Genomic DNA, 17,232 nt, shown 5'->3' with positions numbered 1-17,232 from the left:
CCGCAGGAGAGGTGGGAGTGAGGTAGAACTCCTTCAAGTGCAGGAAGAAGCCTTCCAGTTGTCCAATCAGCAAGAGTAAGAGGACCCCGTCTGCAAACTGCAAAGGAGAATCACGGGGGGCAGAGTGGCGCTGCGGGAGGCTGCCTTTCTGCGACTCAAGGACGACACCCCCGACCTTGCCGCGTGTTGTAAACATGGGCGGCGGCAGGGAGGAAGCAGTTATCCACTGCCTGGTGCAAAGCACATGCCCAATAAAATAAGCTGTCTTTCCATTAGCTGGGAAATAGCCGGATGTCGCCTTTGAAACCACAACCCGCTCCGCGAGCGACAGAGGCACAGGAGAAAATGGAGTCGAGCGTAACATCATTCCACAGCACGGCGGGCTCGTGTCGCTGGCCACCACATTAATATTTCCGTCTGCGCTGTCTGTACGCTCAGGGACAAAGCGTCGCCCCGCCACCCGCATATCGTATGCTCGTATCAACCTACTCAATCTCTTCAAAGATACCAGACGCAAGACTGGATGTTGGAGGGAAAACCACCACTCGAGCTCGACGTCCTTAACAGAATTCCCTCCTACGAGGTCTGTTTCGCCGTTATGAGTTTGGCCTGAAATCTTGCCTGCTGATGTGCCCCCGTGATATCTCCGAAATACCAGAGGCTTCGACTACCCCTTTGTCCGACAGTCTCTACGCATCATCGTCACCCAAGCCAATATTTTCCAAGCGCCATGATTTCATCGAGGAAGAGAGAGATAAAACAGGTGAAGTGGAAGTCCACAGGATCATCCTGTTCGCACCCACATGAACGACACCGAAACCCCCAATTCGTCGTCTACTGTGTGTCCACAGCGTGTCAGGGAGCGGAGTCAACTCTGGGGGCTGCTTGTCTTGTATATTTACTCCCAGGTCCACGAGGCTCGTATCCTTACGCTCATTTTAAAAGAAGAGGGGTCTGAGGTCCACAGAAGTCTGAACCAAGGCCGTGCAGACAATGTGGAGGAGCCTTGAAGCCCAGGGGCCACACGTGTCCACCTGGCTTCCGAGCCTCGTATGTCCGCCCTGCCACGTCACCGTGCCACATGACACACAGGCTTCTCACGTGGCCACCATGTGATGTGGTGATGAGGACACACTGTGGCCTCGGCACCCTGGGTTCGAATCCCAGGTCTTCTGCTCTATCACTGTGTGACCTTGGGCGAGTTAATTAACATCTCTGTGTCTTAGCGTCCTCCTGTATAAAACGGGGCAGTATCTGTTCCCACCTCGGGGACTGTCACGGGGAGTCAATGAGTTCGTAGGTATAAAGCACTTTGCGCAGAGCCTGCCGCATAGTGAGGGCTTTACTGGCTTTAGAAACCAGGCACGGGAGTAGATCACACCCCGTCCGTCTCTGGCTAACGTCAGAGTGTGTCTGAGAAGTCAGCACCTCTGCCTGAAGTCACCACAGGTCATTCGGTCCACCAGGGACCAGACCTGACTTCCGCCTCCCTCCCCCACCGCCACCGTGGCGCGTGAGCAGAACCCGGGTGGCCCAGCGCCGACCCCGCCACAGCAGGTTGATGTGTCTGGTGTCCAGGGGGCTCATCACCGCCAGAAGGCCCCGCGCCGGCGATCAGCCCGTCGGCTTCCCTGCTCCCTCCGTGCTGAGGGAGTATCGCAGGTGCACAACATCCTCACGGAAAACCGTGGCCCCCCCGCGGAATGCCAATGCCGATCGTGCAAGACCCGGCTCCTGCCCCACGCGGGGACTAGGTGTAGGTCAGCCCCGGGGGGGCCGAGCAGCCGGGGGGCCCACAGATCCAGGGCTGTGGCGGAACCTAAGACAACGCCCGGCAGCTAGCTCAAAGCCGTGAGCAGACGCAATCACACCAGGAGAGCTCCCACGGCATAGATGAGCCCCTGCGTAAAACGCACCCACGGTCCCTGCCTCACGAGATCCCCACGGTGTCCCTGGTGGGTGAGGCTGCCTACCTACCAGCTACGTCCGCCATCGGAGAGGCGCCAGGTCTCCAAGAGGTGACACATCACAGGCCCCACGGGGGCGGATCGAGGCTCCCCATGCCCCGCAGGACCCTCTTCCCCGCCTGCACCCCGTGACCCCTCCCTACCCGGGGACCCTGCACCTGAGACCCTACCTGGGTGTCCAGATTCTGCACAGACAGGCCCAGGCGATCCAGCTTCTGGTTGACAAAGTTCACAATGGCCTACACAAGGAAGAGCACGGACGTCAGGCCCGGGGCTCAGGTTTTCTGCCTCCCGCTTTGGAGGGGGGACAGAAAGGCCCCCGCATGGCGCCCGAAGCACAGCAGGTGAGGAGCGAGGGCCTTGCCCCTTCCCCTGCACCCCCCAGGACACGAGGCAGACGGTGGGGGGGGGAAGGTGACTGGGAGCTTTGATCTCTCTTACCTCTTTTACAGCGTTCACTTTCTCCGGAGCCAGTTTAAATAATTCATCAAAGACGTCCTCTGCAGACAGATCCAATAAACGCCTCATTACGATGCTATTATCCTTGCGCCAAACAGGGACGCATTTCCATAAAAGTTTCTCAGAATACCCAGTCCGCAGAGAGATGTAGTGTCATCGCAACGGTTCTCGAATTAAAACATGGGCCCGCGTCTTTGTCCCTGCGCCCCTGGCCGTGTAGCCCAGGGGGAGTCGCCTGCCCTCTCTGGCCCTTGGTTTCCTCATCTGCACATCATGGCTGATCATACCTACCAGAAGGCGTCTTCGCAAAGATGAGATTTGGTACCAGATAACGCACTTGGCTCGGTGGCTGGGCACACAGTAGGACCTCGATAAACTTCATCTTGGGGCACCCGGGTGGCTCCATCGGTTACCCATCCGAGTCTTGGCTCAGGTCATGATCTCACGGTTCGTGAGTTCGAGCCCTGCATCGGGCTCTGTGCTGACAGCTCAGAGCCTGCTTGGGATTCTCTCTCTCTCTCTCTCTCTCTCTCTCCCTCTCTCTCTGCCCTTACCCTACTCATGTTCTCTCTCTTTCTAAATAAATAAATAAACAAAACTTTAAAAATAAAACAAAACAAAAAAAGGTCATCCTTTCTTTATTTTTTTTTTTTTATTTTTTTTTTCAACGTTTATTTATTTTTGGTTCAGAGAGAGACAGAGCATGAACGGGGGAGGGACAGAGAGAGAGGGAGACACAGAATCGGAAACAGGCTCCAGGCTCCGAGCCATCAGCCCAGAGCCCGATGCGGGGCTCGAACTCACAGACCGCGAGATCATGACCTGGCTGAAGTCGGACACTTAACTGACTGCGCCACCCAGGCGCCCCAAAAAGGTCATCCTTTCTGCCGTGGATGTCTGTGCGTCTGCTCAGCCACCGCTCCTCCCCCTGGAAAGCTTCTCTCCTTCGTCCCCATCCCCCCCCTCCACCCGCAGGCCCACGGAGCCCATGGAGCTGCCGTAGGTGACCGAGCAGGGCCCAGCCCCACACAGACACTTGGCCCGCGCGTCTCCTCCCCCGCATTCCTGGATTGGCAGAATGAGGGCACGGAGCCCCGTGTCGTGCCAAAGGCCAGCACCCTCAGCAGCTGAGTCACGCCTGCCTGGTTTAGGAACAAAGGGGGGCATCTTGGCAGCCCCGGGCCTCGTCCCGCCTCAGACACCCGAGTCCTCAGCCAAATGCCCTTTTCCCACAAGCAGCCCTCCTCATATGTGCAGCCAACACATCTCCCCAGGGAAGATGGGTCCTCGGGCACCGAGTGCCCAAGCTGGCTAGAAGGATTTACCTTCAGATGCTGATGCTCAGCAGCTGTGCAACTCTGAGCAAGTCACTTCACCTCTCTGTGCCTCGGTTCTCTCATTAGTGAAAGGGAAAAGGTAGCACCAGATAGCATCGTGCACCAGGAATCATGGTGGAGACACCAGTCCCTTCGGACCCCTTGGCCTGGGTGGCCAGGGAAATCGGGTCTCTGAAGGAGCCAGGAAGTGGGGAGGCGAAAGTGTGCTCGGTTGACATGAGCCAGAACAGCACGAATGTGCTAGACGGGGTGGTGGGGAGGCCCGGCTCCTTTCCCCTCACCATGTGACCCACCCTCATGCTGCCCCCTGAGCAACACCCCATGTCCTCATGCTGCCCTGCACACACACACACACACACACACACACGTTGGCCAGCCTCCCTGCACCTCCCTTTCCCTTCCTTCTCCCACTCATCTTCCCTCAGCCTGTTCTCAGAAGTCCCTCAAAGGTCATTATTTCCTCCTTTGCAGGTGAAGCACCCCTCATGGAACCCCCTGCCCATACAGATCTGTGTTCTAAGTGGGGAGGGTTCAGGGAGGAAAATCATGTTAGGATGGATGGATGATGGATGGACTGGTGGGCGTGTGTGGGGACAGATGGATTGGTGGGTGGGTGGACGGATGGGTAATTTGGTGGGTGGGTGGGTGGGTGGGTGGATGATGTGGACTGGTGTATGGATGGCCAAATAGATTGGTGGATAGATGGATGGATTGGTGAATGGATGGATGGATGGTTTGGTGGTTGGGTGGGTGGATGGACAGATGGATTGGTGAATGGATGGATGGATGGATGGAAAGATTGGTGGGTAGGTAGATGGATGGATGGATGGATGGATGGATGGATGGATTGGTGGATGGATGGATGGATGGATGGATGGATGGATGGATGGATTGGTGGGTGGGTAGGTGGATGGATGGATGGATGGATGGATGGATGGATTGGTGGGTGGGTAGGTGGATGGATAGATGGATGGATGGATGGATGGATGGATGGATGGATTGGTGGGTGGGTAGGTGGATGGATAGATGGATGGATGGATGGATGGATTGGTGGTTGGGTGGGTGGATGGACAGATGGATTGGTGGATGGATGGATGGATGGATGGATTGGTGGTTGGGTGGGTGGATGGACAGATGGATTGGTGGATGGATGGATGGATGGAAGGATACATTGGTGGGTGGGTAGGTGGATGGATGGATGGATGAACAGCCAACTAGGCCAACTGAGTGAATGAATGAAAGAAGACATGGATGGACCAATCCCTCAATAGGGGAAGATGTCTGTCACAAAAGAAGTGGCCACGCCACTGCACAGTCACTATGGGGCACCCACTCTGGGCTAAACACATTCACAAGTCATCTTTTAACCCTCCTCCCCAGTCCAAGAGGTGGGCGCCGTTATCAATCTCATTTTACAGATGAGAAAGCTGAGACACAGACAAGTTACGTCACTTGCCCAAGTTCACATGGCTAACAAGAGGACACGTTAGTGTCTGAACCCGGGCCATGTGGCTTCAGAGCCCACACGTTCATAACAACTCCACCATGACCACCGGCGGGAACTGTAAACCTCTCCCTGCCGTTCGAGCACTATCGTGAGAGGAAACAGCCCGATCCTGGGACGGACTGACGGAGAGAAGAAGGGGCAAACGGAGCAGAGGAAGGCTCGAGATACAAGTAGTGGGGCGCAGAGGCAAGAGCAGAGAACACCCAGCAAGTGACCCTTCATCCTCCCGTCTGTTTTAACACACACCCGGTGGGAAAAGTACTCACTGGTAGCTGGGTCCTTGTCTGTGCTAAAGGGACAGTTGCAGGGGGGGAGAAAGGTAAACACGTGGTTAAAAAATATCCTCAGACCTGTAGTTTCTTACTACGACAAGACTCAGCACTAGCAAGGTTGACAGAGACACGGGCGAGCTCCCTTCTTCCCTGCAGTTCGTAAGCAGGCAGGGCCCTTGCACAGGGCGCGGGCAGAAAGAGGCCCACACCCCACCCTGGAGGCTTCCACACCTAGTTATGTCTGGATTTTGTCATTTCTGTGGTTGTTTTAGTTCGGGTGGGCGGTGTCATACATAAAGCACACAAATTGTACAATTAAGGCACGTGTGTTTTTCCATATGCACGCACCTGTGTGATCAGCACCCAACAAGATATGGACCCTTCCCGGCACCCCCATGTGCTCTCCCCCGCCCCCGCTCCCCCCCCCCCCACCAAAGATCACCCCTGCCCTGATTCCTCCCGCCGTGAACTGGTTTAGCCTATTCTGGGAGCCCGTGTAATGAAATCACGCTCTCTTCTGCGTCTGGCTTCTTTCACTCTGTTTCTCTTGTTCTGAATGGTTTGTCTTCGACCTTGTGTCAAATTTTCCACCCCAGCCACACCCCTTCGAAGCAAGGCTCTGGGCCCAAAGCGGGCCAAGCTGTCCCAGGAGGGCCGGGTGGGCCCTGCGACCAAGGCCCTCAACAGGGGACTGGGCTGTGCAGGGTAGAGAGGGCAGCCTGAAACAGAGAGCCAGGCTTTACCTCCAGGAGGGCAGAGGGAAGAGCCCATTAGCCGAGCAACCTGCTTGTCCAGATGCACGAAAGGTAAGCAGCTGGCTGTCGTGGACACGCAAGGACAGAGCCTCCCGCCCCGCACACACTAGGTGCTCTATAAATGCTGGTGTCTGGTGCCCTTGGCTCCAGCCCTCGGCCACCAGGCTCTGGGAAGCGACATGGCATCGGGGTCCTGTGACCCCAGGTCTAGATTCCTCCTGGCCCACAATGGCGATAGTGTGACCTCATGACTGGGAGCCACAGCCCCTTCTGTCCCCAACTCTGCTTGCTTTTGTGCAGAGGACAAACGAGCTGGCAGGGGGCGGGGGGGGGGGGCATGCCTAACAGCCAGGGCCATGCCCTGCGAGGCCCAGCAAGATGGAAAGGCGCCCGGCAGGGCTGAGGGGTCAGCGAGGCCCTCTGGGGGCTGAGAGGAAGCTGGCGAGATGTGAGGGTCCCTCCCACAAAGGGCGGGCAGCTCTGTCCCCAGCTTCAAGCCCTGCTACCCATTCCCTAAATAATATAGCTCGGCCTGTGCTGCAAGCCCTGAGTCTTCCCTCACCTGCATTCAGTGAGCTGTTCCATCGACTTCTCCGACTTCAGACCACTTTTGGTGCTCTAAGAAAGAAAAACAGGGAAGAAATTGAGTAATCCCAGAAAACTCGGGGACCCACGCCAGCAGCCACTGAAAGACTGTAGTGGCCAGCGCAGCCCCAAAACCAAGCTCACTCTACCTCTTTCCCTCCTCGGGGCGGCTCCTGGACGGTGCTCATCACCATGGCCTGGCTCAACTGTCTTTCTTGCTCATGAGCCTTGGGCCCCATGAGGATGGGGACAATGTCTGTCTTGTTCCCCAGATATCCCCAGAGTCTCACTCAGTCCCTGGCTCACAGGGAGTCAATAAACATGTGTTGATCTGAATGACAAATGAATAATGACTGGATGGATGGATGGATGGATGGGTGGATGGATGGGTGGATGGATTGGTGGGTGGGTAGGTGGGTTGATGGATGGATGGATGAGTGGGTGGATGGGTGGATGGATAGATGGATGGTGAAGGGACAGATGGATGTATGGGTAAATGGATGGGTGGGTGGGTAGGTGGGTGGATGGATTAATGAATAAGTGAATGAGTGAAGGAATGAAGGAATGAAGTCACCTCTGATTTATATAAGAAGTATAAACAAAGTCATGACACTGCTTAGTGGAGAATTTTAATCAACGGTTTTGAGAGAAGTAAGAATGATTTCATCTGAGTGAAACGTAAGCTCCAAGACGGGAAGCCCCCTGGCTCATCAGGCACTCAGAAGTTGGGGGAGGGAGCAATGGGGAGCAGGAGAAGGTGGGGGCCCCATTTGGGATGCTCAGACTCTGCCTGAGGGAGAAGCCATGGGCTCCGGGGACATGAACTTCAGCACCAGTCGTGCATATGCTAGAGCAAGGGGACCCTGCAGGTGGAGAAACGAGAAGGCTCCCTTGCACGGTCACAGCCATCGTTGGTGAATGAGGGACAACACCGCAGTGGCCCGGGCCAAAACTATGAAGGCTCCTGAAAGGCCCTGAACAGATAGATGACCACTTATGGCCCATGTGACCACGTGACCATGTGACCCTAGGCCCCCCGCCACCACGGACTCTCAATATCTCCACCCACAGCTCCAGCCCAGGCCCCTCTGCAGTCCTGGAGGGATGTGATGTATCTTGAGGCTCCTAAGAAAACATCCTGGCTCAGCCCCTCCCCACGCAGCACCCCCTAATCCAGGGTACGGTGACATGGACCCAAGATGCTCAGCCTGTACACAGGGGTCCCCCCAGCACCCAGCCCCGTACCTCCATGGTGATCACCTCCACCTGGACATTGGTCGGGAGGGGCAGGTCAGGCTGGAAGCGCTTGGCCAGGGCCACGAGGAGATGCAAGGTGGCCAGCAGGTCCTTGTTGAAGATGGCTGGGAGGGGAGAGGGCACAGGTCAGAGCGGAAGGGGCCACCGATACCCGGGGCCACACGGAGGGCTCCGTATTGTCCCAACAACCCTCTGAAGACCAAGGAGATCTGCCTCCAGCCTCCTGGAAGGCAGAGGGCTGGAGATACTTATTCGGAACCCAAAAAGCCACCCTGTGCTCTCAACACCCTGCTCTGCGAATACAGCCCACGGGCACAATTCCCCAAGTGGACGGGGCTTTCGACACAGAGACAGCCACTCTTTACAATTTTGAGCCGCTCGAGGCCCTACACTGGGGGCCCCAGTGCAAGAAACTGTTGGCTTCAGATGAGTGTGGCTTAATTCAGGGCCAACGTTGTGCCCATCAGTTGTTGAATGCGGGACGTTAAATGCAGCGGTGAAGGCACGCAACCCAACAAAAACTGGGCTTGAAAACTGTTACATCACCACCTCCCAATCTCGGAGAAGGCACTCAACCCCTTCAGCCTCAGTTTTCTCATCTGGAAGATGGGGGAGGGGGCGGAGATCAGAGTGGGGGCTTTGCTCGCTCCCATTCGCTCCAAAGCAGGCACCGCGGGTAGAGCTTAAATCAATTAACGAAACGAGACCGGTAGCACCCATCTGACGAGATACGTGGGAGCTCGTGGTGCTTGGAGCTCAAACAGTAGGGGCCTCATTGACCGCGTTTATGCCGTTACACGGCCGCGGGCTTTGCTGCGGCGACACCTCCGGGACGCAGAAGCGTGTAGGGCTCTTGGCCCTCAACGGGGTGCACGACTTTGCACGGGAGGCTCCCCGGAAGCCCCCAGGGTGCCCCCACCCCAGAGGCAGAGGAAACAAGAGGCCGGTGCTGCACAGGGACCCAGGCTCCCCCGCCCTCCCGGGGACCCCGCCCCAGCCGGGGTCCCACGTACCGTCCACGCTCCACTTGAGCGGCTGGTCTTCTGCCTGCAGGCTGCGGTTGACTGCCTCCAGGACGGCCTCCAGCTTGCGCCTCTGGTTGGGGACCGTGAGAGCCATCTCCTCCACGTCCAGCCGGAGCCCGGTCAGCATCTCTGAGGGCAGGAGAGTGGGAGAGGGCCCAGGAGGGAGTCGGGGGGAGAGGCCGAGAAAGGCAGGAGAGGGAGGGAGGGGTGAGGACCGTGCCCCCCCAGGCTCCCCTCCACCGCCAAAAGCCCTGTGACCCGAGCGAGCCCCGGCCCTCCGAGACGCCCTCCACTGGCCCACCTCACCTTGACCTTAGCCTTCTGCTCAGCTACGTACACTTCCTTTTCGCAAGGCGGGGTGGCCTAGACTCCTAAGCTCAGACCCTGACTCCCCCGCCTTCCCCACTGCAAGACGCTGGACAAGTGACGAGGCCTCTCTGAGCCTCATTTTCCTCATCCATAAAATGGGGATAATAAGAGGATAGGGTTTTTCTGAGGATTAACCACACCTGCTCCTTGGCAGGTGTTCCGGAAGGGGCTGGCAGGATCGTTCTGTCCAACTACCAAAGGGTGCTGTTGAGCCAGGCCCCAGGTCAGCCGAGGACCAGAATCAGGGGCACCCCTGCCCTCTGGGACCTCACAGCTTTGTGGGCAGAAGGGAGGTGCGCAGACCAAACCCGACATCACAATGGTGACGGGGAGGGGGCGGCTGTCGAGGAGTCCACCCCTGGGGCCTGAAGGGGCCAGGCTGGGGGGGGCAGAGGTGCTGGGGCGCAGGCCCATGTACCCTGGGAGCAGCCGCTTACGGAAAAGGTGGTGCAAGATGAGCCCATCGAATATGTCCTCCTCCAGGCTGCGGACCACGATGTGCTCTGGGAGGAGCTTGGCATTGATCCACTCCATCAGCACCTGAAGACCCCAAGGGGATGGCTGACCCGGGACCACTCCTCACCGGGTCCCCCACCTGGCTCAGCTCTGACCCGCAAGGCCCTCCTCCCACCCGCCAGCTCCTATACCAACCTTCAAGGCCAGGTCAAACGTCACCTCCTCTGGGAAGCCCTCCCTGCCCTCTCAGTCTGACTTCCCAAAGACCCTCTGCTTCTCTTCAGCAGGAACCTGAGCCCTGGGGGGGGGGGGGGGGTGCTGTTTGTCCTGTGCAAGGTGCTGGTCCCAGAAGGCCACCATAACAAGTACCCGAGAGTGGGGAGGTGGCCGTGGAACCGGATAATGGGAAGAGTTTTGAAGGCCTTCGACAGGAAAGGCCTGAATTGCCCTGAAGAGGCTGTTGGAAGAAATCTGGATCTAAGTAGGCACTTCTGGGGAGAGCCCAGAAGGAGAGGAGGGACGTGACTTTGGAAACACAGAGGAGGTCCCGTGACAAGGGAGGCAGAGACCCGAGTGGCGAGTCTAGGCGCCAAGGGGCGCCAAGGGTCACCGGAGCCGCCTGACGCCGGGCAAGAGGCTGGGATGCGTTCCCTCTCGGAACCTCCGGGAGGGACCCACGCTGCCCACACCTCGATTGAGGACTTCCGGCCTATGGGCTGGGAGACCTTCAACTCCCCTTGCTTTAAGCCACCTGGCTCATGGTACTCGGTGGCACCAGCCCCAGGACACCCACACAGGGGCTGCTGGGGTCCCACCTGATCCCCCAGACTCAACGACTGAGGCGCACACCCCTGCTCCCCTCTGCACCTTTGCCAGGGCGTCCGTCCCCGCCTGGGTTCAACAGGCCGGGAGCACAGGAAGCAGAGCCCCGTGCCTTTAAGGGAGCAGCGCCGGCTACTCCGGACTTGGGACCCAGCTACTCCGTCTCTGCACCTGCTCCCGGAGGGGCCCGCCCACTTGCTTTCCTTTCTCCTGGCTCACTACCTGCACCCAAATCCTTCTCAGGGTAAGCTCCAGGAGGAGCCCCAACTAGGACGTGTCGGCACCCCGTCAGGTTTCCAGGAAGGGCCTCGCTGGTTCTACTCGGGTCCCAGTGCCTGACGGTGGGGAAGGCGGGATGGAGGGAGCCAGGGAACGGGAGGGAGAGAGGAAGGAACGGGAAAACGGCCACAGCCTGGGGGGATGGAAGGTGGTGCAGGCCAGGAGGCCTCCCTGGAGGAGGCACCAGAAAGGCCACGTGGAGACTGGAGCAATAAGGCAGACGAAAACGGAGGCCTGAACCTGCCTATACCGAGCTGGTCCAGCAGGTGCAGCGGCAGCCTCCCAGCCAAGGAGAGACGCGGGGGGCCCGGGCGACTCACCCCCCGTTCTGCCCCTTTTGCCAGCTCTCCACTGCCGTGGGCAGCCGAGCAGGGGCAAGTGCACAAGTTTTGGGGCCTGGGTCAAACTCTGCTGGCCGGCCTTGTGTCCCCCACAGGCCAGGTCACCCCTCTGAGCCTCCTACTCACTTCATGGGATTCAGGACGGCCGATCCCTCTCAACCGTCGTGAGGCTTGTGGGGATCATCTACGTAAAGGCACGCAGTCGGTGCCCAATAAATGTTCCCTCACGTAGCCATTCAACAGGTCTCCCGGGGACCTGCAGGGTCACCACCCGCCAGGCGGAGGTCAGAGAGGGGAGGAGCGGGACAGACCCAGCCCCAAGGGGACGGAAAGACTGCCCCCAGAGAAAGCAGTGGGGGGGGGGGAGACCGCGGAAGGAGCTGTACCTTCTGCAGCTCTCCAAATTTGGGGTCCCCCCGCGAGGTGGGTGGCAGGTACTTCTTCTTTTCTCCTGGAAGCAGAGGCGAGCATGACACGCGTGTGGGGTCCCTGCGGGGGGGCTGGGCAGCCTGGCACCTCGACACCCGGGGAATTGGGTCCTGCTGCATCACACGCGCGCCCACACAGATCCACAGACACGGTCACTGATACACACGCGTGCACACGCACACGCACACACAGATACACACACACACACACACCCTGAGCATCAAACATCTAAAGAGACTTGGTCCTCCCAGACACGCTTCGTCCTCCACACCTGTTTCTTTGCCCGTGCTGTTCCAGCCACACCCCAAATGCCCTTCCCTCTGGGTTCCCCTCATGAGCACCAGCTCATCCTCAGGCACAACAATATATTTTGGGGACACAGTTCACCTGGAAAACTGTTTCCTGCCTCAAATTCAAATGTTAACTGGGTGTCCTGTGTTTTATTTGGCAATTCTACCCACGTACTTAAGCAGAGGGGCTCGCACGAGCCCAGGGGCCGGGTACCAGGGGGCCACGGCGGATTTCACCCCAGTCTGTCTGGCTCCCTGGCACGGGCAGGATGCCGAGACCACCCTGGCTGACCCTCTGGTCAGCAGCTTCCCGATGCCTCAGACTCGCAGCACCCACAAATGGCAGGGCCGAGAGGATCTAGCCTCGATGAACATGGGGGAAACTGAGTCAGCACGGGGGGCACTGCCTTGCCCAGGTTCACAAAATGCAATGCCTCTGTCTTCCCACGACGCGGCTGGAGACTTTTCCTAGATGATCTGAAAACCTTCAAGTTCTCCCCGGCCCCGTATCTCCTGACAAGAGGCGGGGGTATGTAACACGCTGGGCCCGGGCAGTCTCTGGACCCATGTGTGGGGAGTGAGTGGGTGGGTGAAAGCCTCCGGCGATACCCCACCCCCACCCCCCGCCAGCTCCTTCCTGGAGCAGGTTTCCTGCCGCTCTGAATCATCCCATGTTCCAGCTGCGCCTGCCAGTACTTTGAGTATTTCTAAATCCACTGCAAAACAAAAAATAAATATTTTTTCAAATAACCAAGCTCCACCGCTAACAGCAATTTTGCTCGCGATGCTTTCCAGCGTTAAACCATCTATAAACACAGAGCACCAGGCAGTTAAGGAAGTCAGCTTCTCGACTCTGGGCAATGCCTGCCCGGCCCCCCGGGTCTCGCTCGCTGCTCCGGGGTCTCTCGGCCACATGGCCCATCTTAAAATTCAGGCTGTGTTCACAGGGTCTAGCTCAAGTTGCGTTCTGCTCTTAGGTTTCAACTATGTCACACTTTTCCTCCGTCATCATATTTATGTCTTAAAGGTTCCATAAATTCTAGTGAGTTCACTTAACGCCCTTGCTGAGCGGGACATTTGGCTTGCTTCCTGATTCGCCTCTTTTCTGTAACAGGGGGATTGACAGCTTTGGGTACCTGCGTTGTCCTTTCCAAACATCTCCTTGGGAAGGGAGGTTTCAGGGGCAGTGGCCACAAATTCCCCGAGCTCAGAAAACGGGCTTGCTAAAAGGGGGACCCACACCCATTGAATTGCCCCGTCCCATGCCCACCCACTTTTTAAAAAAATTTTGGGGGGCGCCTGGGTGGCTCAGTCGGTTGAGCCTCTGACTTCGGCTCAGGTCATGATCTCGCGGTTCGTGAGTTTGAGCCCTGCATCGGGCTCTGTGCTGACAGCTCAGAGCCTGGAGCTGCTTCGGATTCCGTGCCTCCCTCTCTCTCTGCCCCAACCCACTCGCATTCTGTCTCTGTCTCTCTCAAATATAAATAAACATGAAAAAAAATTTTTTTTCATGTTTATTTATATTTGAGGGGGGTGGGCAGAGAGAGGGGGACACGGAATCCAAAGCAGGCTCTAGGCTCTGAGCTATCAGCACAGAGCCCAACACGGGGCTTGAACTCACGGACATCGTGACCCGAGCCGAAGTCTGAGTCACCCAGGCGCCCTTGTGCCCACCCACTATTTAAAGGGACCCACACGAGTGAAGGAAGCAGATCGATAACCCCCATCCCCCGCCAAGTCGGATGTCTGCAGATATCTGCCAGTAGGGCATGGCGGGAGGGGAACCTGAATGCTGGGGTTCCCCTCCTTGGGTCCCCAACCCCAGCTCCTCCGCGTCAACGGAGTCACCTGCCACTGCTACATTATTCACTGGGCCTCAGTTTCCTCGCGCACACAAGGGAGGCAGGAACGCCTACCCTCAGAGCAATAAACGAGGTGCAGCTTGTAGGACGTGCACAGCACGTAGGAGCAGTTAATATCGCGTTACCAGTGTCATCCTCAAACGCGAGATGTGTGGTTATGAGCGGTATGGGGGTACCTGCCAAAGCTTCCAGAAGCGGGGGTGGGAGTTGTCAAGGATAAAGCAGAAGGCATAGGCAGGGGCCGCACAAACTGGGTGTTCAGTTAACAACCTGGGAAGCAAGGCAGGGCCCCGACCTGCCCGCAGACCCGCCCCTCCGCCCTGCCCGGACCCCCCAGCCCCACTTGGGCCCGGCACCTTGTGGGAGCTCCTCCTCCGCCGGCCGGCCCACCGCCTTCGGGAGCTGCAGCAGGTTGTACAAGGACTCCGGCTCCATTTCTGCCTTGCCGGCCCTGGGGGATGCAGGGGACAGGGGGCATCACCATCCGAGGAGCCCCACGCTGGCTCTGGGCCGTCGTTCCTTCCCGACCATGAGGCACCGGGAGCGGGCGGGGGCTGCCTAGGCAAGGACACGGGTCTCCCTGATGAGAAGTAGGCCGTGGGGCCCATTCTGGCGGGACGCAGGGGTGGAGGGAGGCCCGCGGCAGAGGGCTTGTCAAGATCCGGGAAACCCTGGAGTTAAGCTCCAGAGGGATGCCCGGGGTGGGCGTATGGCAGGGCTGGCTGAGGCGAATCCACTGACGGGTGACATCTACGGTGCCTGAGTTCCCGCGGGGGCAGGGCGAGGGGGGCACCGGATCTGTCCCTTCCAGGTCCCTGAGCCCGAGACAGGTGGGCACGGAGTGGCACCACCAGCCTTCCGACGCGGGGACCACGCTGGCATGGCGGCATCCCCCAGGCTCGGCTGCCACTCCACGGGGGCCTGGCTCTCGGGGGGCGGCCTGGCCCCGCCTGGCCCGACGCGGAACGAGGCTGTCCAGGGTGGGGCTCGGCGGGCTCAGCCTCTCTGCGCTTTGGGGGCCTCACTGCGCACGTCGGCATGGGAGGGGCCGGCACGCGAGGGCCCCCTTCGTGTGCTCCTTCTGGGCAGGGGCCGGGCTCACCCCACGCGGGACGGGGCCCCTGGAGAAGCCAGCCGGGCCTCCTTCCTGTTGCCCCAGGGCTCACTTCCTCTCCTGCTCAGCCGGCAGCTTTGCCCTCCTCTTCGGCCCCCCGCGTTTCCCCAGCGTTTCGGGCCCCAAACAGACAGGGGGGCCGCAGAATGGGGGGCAGCTCCAGCCCTCCCCCTCCCCCCCCCCCACCGGGGAAACCTGGCTACAGCAGCGGGACCCAGAGCTGTGGCAAGATGGGGACACTGGCAGGGGCCACCCCATCGCCCTAGCAGCCGGCCCGCGGGGAACCTCTGAGGCCCCATCCCGAACAGAGGATGGGGGAGACCACAGCTGTGGGACCGGTCCTGCCCCCTGAATTCCCAAGCCTCCTTCTGGACAGGATTCGGCTCGGGGGACGTGGCCGGAGAGGAGGAAAGAGCCCTGCCTGGGGGTTAGGAGGAGGCCCGGGTTCCAGGCTTGCTCTTCCTCACCCTACGTGACTTTGGGCGAATCCCGTCCCTTCCTGGTCCTGAAGGTCTTTACAAGACAGGGCCGGACTCAGAGCTCACCGAAGGCAGTGGAGCGGACACGGGGGCTGTCTGCCCCAGCTCTGTTCAGGGTATCTCCCCTCGCCCGGCAGCCCCTCCCCGCCCTGGGCCTCAGTTTCTTCATCTGAAACGGGGTGGCCTTTCTTCCGCCCCCCCCCCCCCCCACGCCGGATGACGCTCGGGGGAGATGGCGCGGAGAAAGGGAGACTGTCCACCTGGCTACCGGGGAGGTGGGATCGTGCCCTTCTGTCTGTCCGGTCCCGGGAGGGAGGAAATGTGCCTCTCGACGCGTGGGTGCACAGGGGCTCAGGGCTTTGCTTGGCCCGAGTCCCTCCCTCAGCTAAGGGTGTATTTTCTGGGGTCGGCCGCCACAAGCCCCCACCCCCGGAGCCCTCCCTCTGTGCCCTCTCGCTCCTGAACATTACAGACGGGCAGAGAGCCCCCAGCCCAGGGCTCCCGGGAGCTGAGACTCACCTGGCTGCCATGAAATGAAGGCCGCGGAGCTCAAATCGTGATCACCGGCTTCCAGAGAAAAGTAAGTTCCTACCCTGGGGGCTGGAGGGGCCGGGGGAGGGCAGGGTCCCCCCACCCCCCACCCCCCACGTCGCTCCGCTCACTTCCTCCGGGCCTGCGGCTTCCGCAGGGCCTGCTGGGCTGCGTCTGCAGGGAGCTTCCTCCTCGCTGGGCCTCAGGGCCTGGTGCCTCCACGGCCCCGACGGAAAGCTCTGCCCCCCGAGCGCCAACCACCCAGCCACACCTCCGGGCCCTCAGATGCCTCGCAGGAGACGCAACGCTGCCGTTTCTTCCCTCTCTCCCTCTCCCCTCCCCGCCTCGCAACCCCAGCAGTCCCTTGTGGTCTCCCCATCTCCAAGTGGCAGCACCAGCCAAGCCAGCCACTGAGGCCAGGGACCCCCACCTCCCCGCCACGGGGAGCTGGCGAACTCATGAGCCGTGAGATCACGACCTGAGCTGAAGTCCGACGCTCAGTGGACTGAGCCACCCAGGCGCCCCTTAAGGTCTTTAAGTTTACTGGAACCAGCCTCCGAGGCAGGTACTATTGTTGCTGCTCACAGAGGTACCAGCCTAAGAGGCAGAGGCAGTTTGCAGCATGGTGGGGACGGGCAGCTGCACGCTTTGCTGGGGCAGGTGTGGCGGGCACGGCGTGGCCCTGCGTCCCCTGCTTCCCGGGCCAGGTGCACCGCCACGTCCCGGCAGAGATGGCCCATCCACGCAGAGAAACTGAAGCGTGTTGGACAAAGCACCTACCGGGGCCGGGTTAAGGGAACACAGAAGAGACAGTGCCACAGCCCAAGACTAGCGACATGAGCGAGTTATCACGACCCCAGGGCCCGACGGGGCAGAGGCCAGAGTGGACACCAGAGCCCAGAGAGAGAGATCCGCCAGCCAGGGGTGTGGTAGAGGGGCCCTCTGACCCCGGTGGCCCTGCAGAGGGGCGGCCCTGGAGTACAAACCCCCCGACCTCGCTCACTCTCCCCCACGCTCCCTCCTGCCGGGGCCTCCCACCGGCCAAGTCCAAACAGAAGCCAGAGGCAAGGCAGCACACGAACGCAGTCCGCGAGGC

General features: G+C 59.6%; 1 protein-coding gene across 2 annotated transcripts in view; it reads right to left on the bottom strand.

Moving 5' to 3' along the window:
- The window catches only part of PARVG (parvin gamma), a 23,197-nt gene extending 6,870 nt beyond the window's left edge, over positions 1 to 16,327 (bottom strand). Inside the window, exons 1-11 of one of the 2 annotated variants that reach the window (XM_047867991.1) lie at positions 16,268 to 16,327; positions 14,369 to 14,463; positions 11,818 to 11,882; positions 9,971 to 10,073; positions 9,153 to 9,293; positions 8,128 to 8,243; positions 6,860 to 6,915; positions 5,537 to 5,559; positions 2,409 to 2,467; positions 2,138 to 2,206; positions 1 to 97 (exon numbers count right to left, since the gene is read on the bottom strand). The exon at positions 1 to 97 is cut by the window's left edge and continues 5 nt beyond it. In XM_047867991.1, coding sequence (XP_047723947.1) covers positions 1 to 97; positions 2,138 to 2,206; positions 2,409 to 2,467; positions 5,537 to 5,559; positions 6,860 to 6,915; positions 8,128 to 8,243; positions 9,153 to 9,293; positions 9,971 to 10,073; positions 11,818 to 11,882; positions 14,369 to 14,447 — 808 coding nt within the window. In that variant the 5' untranslated portion in view covers positions 14,448 to 14,463; positions 16,268 to 16,327. Of the gene's footprint in view, positions 98 to 2,137; positions 2,207 to 2,408; positions 2,468 to 5,536; positions 5,560 to 6,859; positions 6,916 to 8,127; positions 8,244 to 9,152; positions 9,294 to 9,970; positions 10,074 to 11,817; positions 11,883 to 14,368; positions 14,464 to 16,124 lie in introns of both variants that reach the window. The other variant, XM_047867990.1, reaches the window with a different exon arrangement.
- Positions 16,328 to 17,232: the final 905 nt, after the last annotated feature.

Source organism: Prionailurus viverrinus, chromosome B4 (genome assembly GCF_022837055.1).
Source record: "Prionailurus viverrinus isolate Anna chromosome B4, UM_Priviv_1.0, whole genome shotgun sequence".
NCBI classification, from domain to species: Eukaryota; Metazoa; Chordata; class Mammalia; order Carnivora; family Felidae; genus Prionailurus; species Prionailurus viverrinus.
This window is presented reverse-complemented; position numbering and strand designations above follow the sequence as displayed.